At 33.9% G+C, this 10,262-nt stretch overlaps 1 protein-coding gene across 1 annotated transcript in view; it reads right to left on the bottom strand.

Moving 5' to 3' along the window:
- Window positions 1-202: 202 nt before the first annotated feature.
- The window catches only part of LOC114647118 (ubiquitin domain-containing protein 1), a 39,103-nt gene continuing 29,043 nt past the window's right edge, over window positions 203-10,262 (bottom strand). Inside the window, exons 2-3 of the mRNA XM_028795651.2 lie at window positions 7,832-8,059; window positions 203-5,036 (exon numbers count right to left, since the gene is read on the bottom strand). Of these exons, the coding sequence (XP_028651484.1) occupies window positions 4,654-5,036; window positions 7,832-8,059 (611 nt within the window). The 3' untranslated portion in view covers window positions 203-4,653. The remainder of the gene's footprint in view (window positions 5,037-7,831; window positions 8,060-10,262) is intronic.

The raw sequence follows: 10,262 nt of genomic DNA, 5'->3' as shown, positions 1-10,262 counted from the left end.
TTGCATGATCTCTAAAACCACACTAGTCAGGTTTCACTAAAATTATTAGGACTCTTAAAACATTTCTGTTAAGGAGAGAATATGTACATTACTATACCAAATTAAGATTTCTCTTATACTCTTAATAGAAAAAGCATAACCTTACCAGTAATCATGTAAAAAAGCATTACAACGAAAAAGAGCCAAAAATAAATACATGCAATTTACAGTTTCTTTTTTGGTTTATTTTTTTGAGAAGCAGCAACAATCCCGGTATACTTAATAAAATATTACATCATGTAAAATCCAAAATTAAAACGCTTTGCACTTTCCAAAGTGTATACTCTGTTACTCAGTTTTTCATGTTTTGTTTCTCTATGGACTTTATTAACCCAAGTGTAAACTAAAATACAAGCAAAACAAATATTCATCCATCACAAAGAAATCAAGAAATAGTCGTATTTTCCTTAAAATTAAGTAACTCACAGCCATATGTTTCAACTATATCACAGAATAACAAACATCTTTAGAAACATTGTACCTAACACTCGTAATAGGTTTTGGACCCAGGATTTAAGCCCAGGCTGCACAAGGTGCAAAAATAATTACTATAAGTTCAATTAAGTTCTCAAAAAATTATTATAAACTTTGAATTGCTGGTATAGGTGTGTAAATGTGGAGTCTTGTTCATGATAAATACTGTGTTTGCAAATACTAATATTTCCCAAATGCATAATTGTTGTCTTAATAATGTTATTGGTTTGCTTTGTTGGAACCACACAGTAACATGTAACTATACATTTTCATATTTTGGAGAAAATGAACTGTCATCTTAAAAACAAATAGGTCCTTCTTTAAATGGACAGTACATTTTACATTTAAAATAAAAGTTCCTTTCCAAAACATTTTACATTTCACCTATTTTAAAACAGCTAGATATACAAATTTGAATATTTACAACTTAAATTCATTTCTATCAAATGAAATGTGGCTCACAAAACTTCAGAAAACAAGACCATTAGTTTCCACTTTGAAGCAATCACAATATTTTTAACTTCAAAGACAATACGTTTGTATTTTATTAAAAAAAGTACACAATAACATGTGTTATGATCAAGAACCACCTTTTAAAGCAAGTAAAATAAATCAGTATATAACAGGGAAAAATATATACCCCCCAAAAAGTTTTTATAAACTAAATTTCTTATGAACATACTTAAGAAAACAACTATGAACTGGCAATTTTAGCCGATTGGCAAAATACTTTTATTGCATTGTAAGGCTCTATAGTCATTCAACGATCCTTTAGGGAAAAGATTAAGAGTGTGATAAAGTACTCTTGACTTTCATGGAGAGAAAAAAAAACTAAAACTAAAACAAAACAAAACAAAACAAAACAAAACAAACCCCACAGAAACAGGACCAAAGCCTTGCTTCAAATTGTTTAAACAGTTTCTTATACCTTTCAGCTGCTCAGGAAGACAGATCTTGGTTTAAAAGGTTAACTACTTTTTATTTTCACACTAGTTGTGCCTAATGGTAAGCCTAGCACAGGGGTCGGCAACCCGCGGCTCTGGAGCCACATGCGGCTCTTCAGCCTCCTTGTAGTGGCTCCCTTTGGCCTTGACAAAAAAAAAAAAACATGAAAATGAATAATGGCAATTTCTTAATTTAAGTTGTATTTATATATATGTTTATTTACGACTACTACTGTTATACATTTTAACATCTAATTTAGAGAGTTTAATTCTGCGTGGACAGAAGCAATTGCCTTCACCGCCAACGACGCTGGCTTACCGGTGTGCTTAATATGTCGCGATAAATTATCGAACAACAAAAAATGTAACGTTGAAAGACATTTTCGAAACAAGCACTCAGCATTCAAAATACCCAAATGAAGATAAGCGAAAGAGAGCAATTTCGGAACTGCAACGGAAAGCTGAACAGAGCAAACATACTTTCAAAAAGTGGATCACTTCTACACAGTCAACTACAGCTGCTAGTTTTGTGGCAGCTCAAGAGATCGTAAGGAGGGGTAAGCCGTTCACAGACGGAGAATACATGAAAGAATCGTTCATAAAAATATCAGAACATCTATTCTCCGACTTTAAAAACAAACGGGAAATTGTTCAGAAAATGCAAGCTGCATTTAGAGAAAGATTCAGTGAGTTCAGAAAGGAAAAACACACACTCTCTCCTTCCCTGTCACACCCCTGGACATCGACCCATCCCTGCTGAACACATCCGCATTCACAGGAGTGAGTAAGTAAGCCCGATCTAGAAATTGAACTGGACGACATGGCAGATAAAGATTAATGGGTGTCCAAGTTCAAATGCCTGACAGCGGATCTTGAAGAAGTCGCCCGTCAGAAGGCTACTCTCGCTAAAGAGCACAAATGGAGTGATATTGAAAACCTCCCCAAACCCGACAAATTTGTTTTCGACACATGGAGTGCCATTCCCAAAACGTATATGAACATGAAAAAATATGCATTTGGAGTCCTGTCCGTCTTTGGCTCAACATACTTAAGTGAGCAAGTTTTCTCAAGCATGAACTTCATAAAGTCCAAATATCGCTCCCGCCTCACACATGAGAGCCTGCAGTCCTGTGTGAAGGTCAAAGTCACATTGTACAGCCCCGACATAGAGATGATCAGCAGCGAACTTCAGGAACAGAAGTCACATTAAACAGGTGAGAACAATAGCATTTAATATGCTATTATTTTTCAGAAAAAAAAACACATTCATTTCGGACCCGGAGCTGATGTAGGTTTTTTTGTATGTTCAGGTGCTTCAGTTGATTCAGCACACTGAAATGGAATTTAATGTTTACTTTTTTAAAGCTGCTAAGCTACAGCTAAATGTTTTATTTATATTAAAGTGGGCTAGTTTTTATTTTAATTTTACACAGGTATAGGAAGGACCCAAATAGGCCTGCATAGTTCAGTTTAATTTATTTCAAAGTAGGCCTACACATGCACACTGCACTTCTGTTTGTTGTATTCCGTGGTTGTAACATGTAAAATCTAAAAAAAGATTAAAACTTTTAAAAGTTTATAAGCTGTGTTATGTTTTGCGGCTCCAGACTATTTTTCTTTGGAGGAAGGGGGGGCAAAATGGCTCTTTTCATAGTGAAGGTTGCAGACCCCTGGCCTAGCAGAATGGTATTAAAAGCATATGTAAAAATATTCAATTTGGTGTTTCCATGTACAGTAAGGTGCAATAATTGCTACATAAAACACAAATTTTTATTGATATACTATAAAACATCTGCACTGGTATCTTACAGTGTGGTATTGTTAAAAAGCTATCATTTAATTTTGTTATATATATTTTACCTACATGAAAAAAAAAAAAAAAGTGTATGAAGTACCCTTAATCCCTTTAATAGCATACAACAAACTATTTACACTTGCATTTCTTAAGGGGGGGAAAAAAACAGACAGGTGTGCTTGCTTTAGCGAAAACACAAATTAAAAACTGCCCATTAAATAACATCCCCTCCTACCCACCACTCCCAAAATGCAACATTGTATACCACTCTTTTTGAGATTGTCCAGATAAATTACATTGACAACAATTGCAGCACACCTACCAAGAAGAAAACGCATTCACTTTTTTTGTCATTAATGATTTTTTTGTCCACATCCTTTACTATGATGTCATCACGAATGAGCACAACTAGCAAGTAACACCAAGTGAAGTTTAAGACCACTCCTAAGGTGCTTTAATCACAAAATATTGCTTAGAATCTGTAGTGGTCAATTCATCACTTTGCCAAAGCTTTAAAACAGTGTGCCTGGGTTTATTTTAATCTTAGACTACATTGTTCATTAACCACTTGGATTTTCAATTTCAATGTCCATTAACCATTCCTTGAATTTTCTGATTAGTTTCTAGGTCAAAGACAAACTGCTTGCTCATTTTTTGGTAGCATTCACAAATATTTTCAGTTAACCCATAGGAATGAAAATTTAACATACATTACAAATTAAAGTCCAGAAGAGTGGTCAAAAATCATCCATACTAGTGCTAAAAAGAGACCTTGTCTTCTTAAACCCTTCTGTTTCATTTTTTCAGTCGACCATTAATAGGATGAACAAATATATATTTTGGCTTTTACAAAATATCAGTAGATTATGGTTCTCTAAAATGAATTTGTCAAAGAACAAACTATACTAAAATATTTATTTTTATCTGATCAGAAAACATGTTAAAAGATTGGAGCAGTATCACAGGGCTGAGCACATACTCTTCTTATTTAAAGGCTCTTGGGTGTCCAAAAAATTAACAGAACACACTAATAATTTAAGATATACATATAGCCCTAAAATCATTATGCTCACACACTTAGCTTACATTTTTACAAAGCTTAATCTCTATTTATAAGCATGAATTTCCAGTTCTCCCAACCAACTGTCACTTCCCCCTAAGTTTGTACTTAAAGTACTACACAGTTTTGAAAAAGCCATTGTTTAACTTCACTGCACTCAAAGAGTATTGTGTCCCTGAGATTTTACACTACAAATTGAAGAAGCACTGTTAATCTACTTAGATCACCTCTCCCATACCAGAGCAAATTATGCATAATGATCTGCATTTATTTATTTTTAAATGTTGTATAAAGTAACAAGCAAGAATAAAATCCCCTAATACAAACCGCTGTTCATTTCCTCAGTTGGGTGCACTCACTTTATTTACTATAACCTGGATCACAAAATCTTTCTGAATTTTGGTTTCCTGTAACCTGGTTTTGTCAGTGAGCAATTTCCCTGAGAAGAACCAGCGCTGGTGTGCTGGGTCAATGTCCTCCTGGACCTGAAGCTGTTTCTTTAACTGTCCAATAGTATCAGACATACTTGCATTGAGACGTAGATCCTTTCCTGTTGACAGACGCACTTTTAATTGAAACTCTCGTTTAGTGCCAGATTGAGGCTCTGGTGTGTTTGAAGATTCCTCTTCACTACGTTCACTGATAAGGTTTACTGGTGGAGCAAGACAATATACTGGAAGCTGGTAGCGGTTTCCCAGCTCATCATAGCACTCTGTCAGTGATCCTTAAAACAAGAAACAGAGCACAGGTGATTTTATTTTTGCATATAAAAGACTTAATCGTATAACACAAAACAGGAAATGATGACAATATTAATATATTATTGCCCTGCAAAATGTTTTATCAATATTTTACTTTACTGTTACTTTGATTTGTTACATCCATCCTGAGTGCACGCTTAATGGGGAAAAGATATATGTGAAATATAATACAGTATAAAAATTTCGATTTTAGTTTCATGTGCTGCTACGCAAACTCTCATAAGGGAACCATTAATAGGTTGTTATAATGGCAAAAATCGGGAGTGGTCTCCTCTAGATTTTACTCATATACTCAGACATGGGGATGGATATTTCAAGAGTAAACCGCATGACAATGATTATACAGTATTTTTATATTATGTACAATAAAGAACCATCAAAAACAAATCAAATTAATAATATATTGAACAATTATTATAAAAGTAAAGTTGAATAAATCGGACTCTGCAGTTGCATGAATAAAAGGTAAGGTACCACTTCGGTTAATGGAAATAGCTCAAAAGTTGATAGAACTTTATATTTTGTAACTAATACTTAAATGCAAAATTTGGTTGACCTAATTGAAAGTGTACTAAAGTTATTGTATTTACATACACACTCACACAGACATAATTCCAAAAATTGGTATTTTCGGACTCAGGGAGGTCTAAAATGTTGAGATTCATCAAAATCTCAAAATGGAATTTTTGGAGGATTCCAATACTTTCCCTATACTTCGTATACGAGAAAGTCAGGGAGGTCTAAAATGTTGAGATTCATCAATATCTCGACATCGAATCTTTGGACGATTACAATACTTTCCCAATACTTCGTATACGAGAAAGTAAAAAATGACAACACATGCAGTTTAAAAAAAAAAAAAAAAAAGTATGATATTGACTTTGCATTGTTTCTTAAGGTATACAGTATATGCAGTCTGGTTAACTGGTCATTCTAGTGCAGTGTTTCCCAAACTCGGTCCTGGGGCCCCACTGTGGCTGCAGGTTTTTGTTCCAACCAGCTTTTGTTTTTAATTGGACTCCTGGGCTAATTAAGTGATGTGTTATTTCCCAAGTTCTGTGTTTTGGGAACAATATAGAAATTAGAAAACTAAGTTACTAAACTAAGAAAACTACTAAGCAGTTATATAGGAATAATGTATTTTTTTCTTTTTAACAATATTTTCATCTTGATTTTCAATCTACTTTTCCAGGTGTTCTAATTGTTTAATGAATCTATTATTTACTAATCAGTAGGTCTCATGCTAAAGTTGCAGCCTTTGATTATTCAGTGTTTGCCAGCGTGTCTGCTCTGCTCATTTTTAATTGCCATTAATAAGATACAACGAAGGGAAAAAACTTCACAGAGAAAGAGCAAAATAGAATTAAATCAACAAAAGAGAGTTAAGCATTTAAATGTATAGAAAAAGCAGAAATATTTCTAAATGTCTTATAAATGTAAAAATCATGCTGCTGTGCTTTTCTGAATGCAGAATAAAAGAAAAAAAAATCCCAGCTAATTAAATGAGATCAGTGTGATCAGGTGTTATCACTGATTAGGAATCGGGTTGGAACAAAAACCTGCAGCCACAGTGGGTCCCCAGGACTGAGTTTGGAAAACACTGTTCTAGTGCATGCAAAAATGAGAGCAGATGTGTGTGACCAGTGATAAGAATAGCACCTGTACCCCTGGTGGTTTTGTGAACTTCTACAAATTGTTACATACATTTATTGTGTGGCATATAAGGAGGTATCATTAAGGAAATATTTATAGTATGCATCTTATAATTGGCGGGCTAAACCTTACCCTAACCCATGTTTTTCTGCAAATAAACATGATTTGAAAATGTAATACACAAGGCAACCATGGGGAGACTCTTGTGGGAATTTCAAGTTTCTTAAGCTGGAAGACAGTATTTTTTTTTTTACCTTTACACTGAAATACTTTACTTTTATTTTTTTCCCCCCAAATTCAGTAATCCCCATTTTGGTAAAAATATGAAATGGATTCCAGGGGAAAAAAAACAAAAAAGTAGAAGTAAGTCTTTTCCCTTTTTGGTGTGTAATGCCAAAACAGTTACTATTACACAATCAGCATTTCCACTAGGCGATTATTTTCATCAGTGTAAACATCTCCTTTTAAAAGGGGTATTTTGCTAATTAAGCTCCATTTTGAGGGAATAATTATTTTAGTCTGTGATTGATATGGAGTCAACAGAAATGTCCTTGTTTTAAAGAAGTCTTTAATGAGGAAGCATAGTAAATATTTTGCTGAAATGTATAAAGCATGTTATAGGATTTACTGTTTCGTATAAACAGTAAAGTGTACTTGCATGTGCTGATCAACATACATTACCACTCTCCAGCTACATATTTAACCAAGTATAACTACTTTTAAACTTCTGTGTGATTTACTTATTATGTGTAGTCTATTAAAAGTAAACACCAAGTCAGAGAACACTGACTGTGAGATGTAGAGCCATCCACACAAGAATATTTAGGGTAACAGACTAAGATGCCATACTTAAATCCAATATTACATTAATTTTACATATTGGATGTATTTCTGTTTAACCTCTGTTTATAAATACTTTACAATAGTGTGCAGGACTGATATGCCATGGGTTTCAGTGGAATGGATGTATTATATTTACTAGGAAAATTGTGGCAGTGGTATCAAAATTGCACTACTTTAAAATAAATTACCATTATACAAGGACAACAGAAACCTTTAGTTAGAAGGTCAAAACAGTTAAACAAGATCAAGACACAAAACTTGCCATGTGGGAGAGTTATATTTGCCCCATCAACAATAGCTTGTGCAAGCTCATGATCATTGCACTCGATAGCAACAGCTGCAGCCTTTAGTGCATCCCAAATCTCTTTCCGGCCCTCAAATGCTGGTGCAGTATCCCAGAACTCGTCTCTCTTGCTTCGCAGTTGACCCTCAGTCATTGGATAGTCACTCTTCCACTTGGGCTTGTCTTTCTTGAGGGGCTCATTTCGACCTATAAAATACAAATAAACTATTTACTGCTTGATGCATTTCAATAGTGAGTAAGTTAACATAGTAAGGAAAATCTTAAAGAAATTCTTCAGTAATTGATTTAGTATCAGAAAGTATACAAATCCATTGAAATATCTGAAGACTCGGATTATTATCTGACTGATTACTAAAAGCAATATAAATAAATTAAAATTATATATATATATATATATATATATATATATATATATATATACACATATACATATAAATATAAGCCACCAACTAATACTGCATAAGGATCATTCAGTTTCTCAAAGTTCAGGTAATAAGCTCATCAGATATAAATTCAAAACATACAAGCAAAAATACTTCACAAAACAACTTGGATGTCTTGCCAGTCCAATGCAGATGTTTAATTTTTTAACTGCTCAACAAAAACAATTTAAAATGAGGGTTGCTTCAGGTTTTTGAGTTTAAGAAGTTGAAATTGAAGCTCCAATGTACACAGCCCGAAATGTTATCATTTGCTTACTATAAAACTTGCAGAAGTCAATTAGATCTTATGGCCTCAGATTATAAGAAATTCTAATCTGCATATATAAGCAACCATCTCTTTCAACTATTACCATCAAGGAAATGTTACTGGTCACTAAAGGGAAGAACTACTAGACATATAAACAGTTCTTTTCCAACTTCAAGTCACTATTGTTAAATATGGTCTCCGATTCATCAGGTCTCTTCCGGATTTCTAAACTTCTTTATTCAATATAAATTATGGTTTGTTTTTGTAAGGACTTATTTGAAAATACTGGGCGAGAGTGCAATTCTACTTTACCATATTGTTTTAAATGCATATATTTGTGTTTTGTGCAAAATATATTTTTCACTGCTACTACTGTATATTACCAAGAAAACTCCTAGAAAGTGTACTGCCTGGCAATATGTTTAAATTTATAAACTCTGATTAATAAATATGCAAGTTATCTCATATAAATATTTTGAGAAACTTATTATGGAACTATATAAAATGAAGTAGCGCCAAACTAGCACCAGTCAGACATTTAATAAGTCAGAGTAGCTTGTTTAAAAAGAATAAACAATGTGAGGCCTTCTGCCTGCTAATAGTAACAATATCCAAAAGATCTTTTTTTATTTTTCTTGTCTTGTAACTTTTTCCTTGTCATCTTGTAAAGCTCTTTGAGCTACGCTGTTGTATGAAAATGTGCCAAATAAATATATGTTATTGTTCTAGTAGTGTGGCCATTGTCAGACCGTTCAGATGCCTTGCCCTCAAGGCTGCCCTTGCTATTCTGAAATAGAATACCCAGTTTCACTTAATATATGTATGGATAGATAGAAAGATGGGCTAGATCTTGGGGGTTGTGTATGGGAGAGCATGGGTGGGGGCTTTGTGGTATACTCTTTTAGGCATTTTAACAATCCCTATAAGATCATTCAGGTCTCCCTTATGAAAACCAATTTAGGGAAAAATAGCTATCTGTCTGAAACATTGAGAATCAGTGGAACTAACTTAAATTGTAAAAACATCTTATTTTTTCCCCCCAATCTCTTATAGAGTGATGTTTTTGTATGTCTTCTCATATTGCTATTTTAAGAGTTTGCTTTCTTTTCTGCTCCTCATACCAAACCTTAAAGTGTCAACTCATGAAGGACTACTGACCAGATGCTATACTCTGTAAATAAGGCACACATTTTTGACATTGTCTGCTTCTTTCACACCTGAAATAGTACTATTCCCCTCCCCTATATGACATATCTTAATGCTTCCTCTATTTCTCCTCTGATCTTTTTAACCTTTTCACTTGTTTCTATGTCAATGTCTATACATCCATTTGCACTCTTTAGGCTATGCTTTTAAAGATTTTGCAGTCTGCACATGTCTGTTGCATTCTGTTCACTTACATATGTTTTTGCTTCGCACATACTTTCAGTAGTCCCAGGCAGAAGAGTATGTTGATGAGCTGAACATACAGTACTATGTTCAGCAGAACAATAGCAGGAGCAGTGATGCAGGTGACACATTAAAAAAGAAAGTGCCCTCACATAGTCCAATTACTTTTAAATTAACAAGTAACCTAATGCTAGGGATGGGCAATTTGGCCTAAAATTTATATCACTATATAATAAAAAAGTGCGCATATACTTAGACTGAATCCACTTCAGGTGTTTCCATTGGCCCAAAATTTATAGATTGACAGTTG

The sequence above is a fragment of the Erpetoichthys calabaricus genome, chromosome 2, assembly GCF_900747795.2.
Source record: "Erpetoichthys calabaricus chromosome 2, fErpCal1.3, whole genome shotgun sequence".
NCBI lineage: Eukaryota > Metazoa > Chordata > Cladistia > Polypteriformes > Polypteridae > Erpetoichthys > Erpetoichthys calabaricus.
This window is presented reverse-complemented; position numbering and strand designations above follow the sequence as displayed.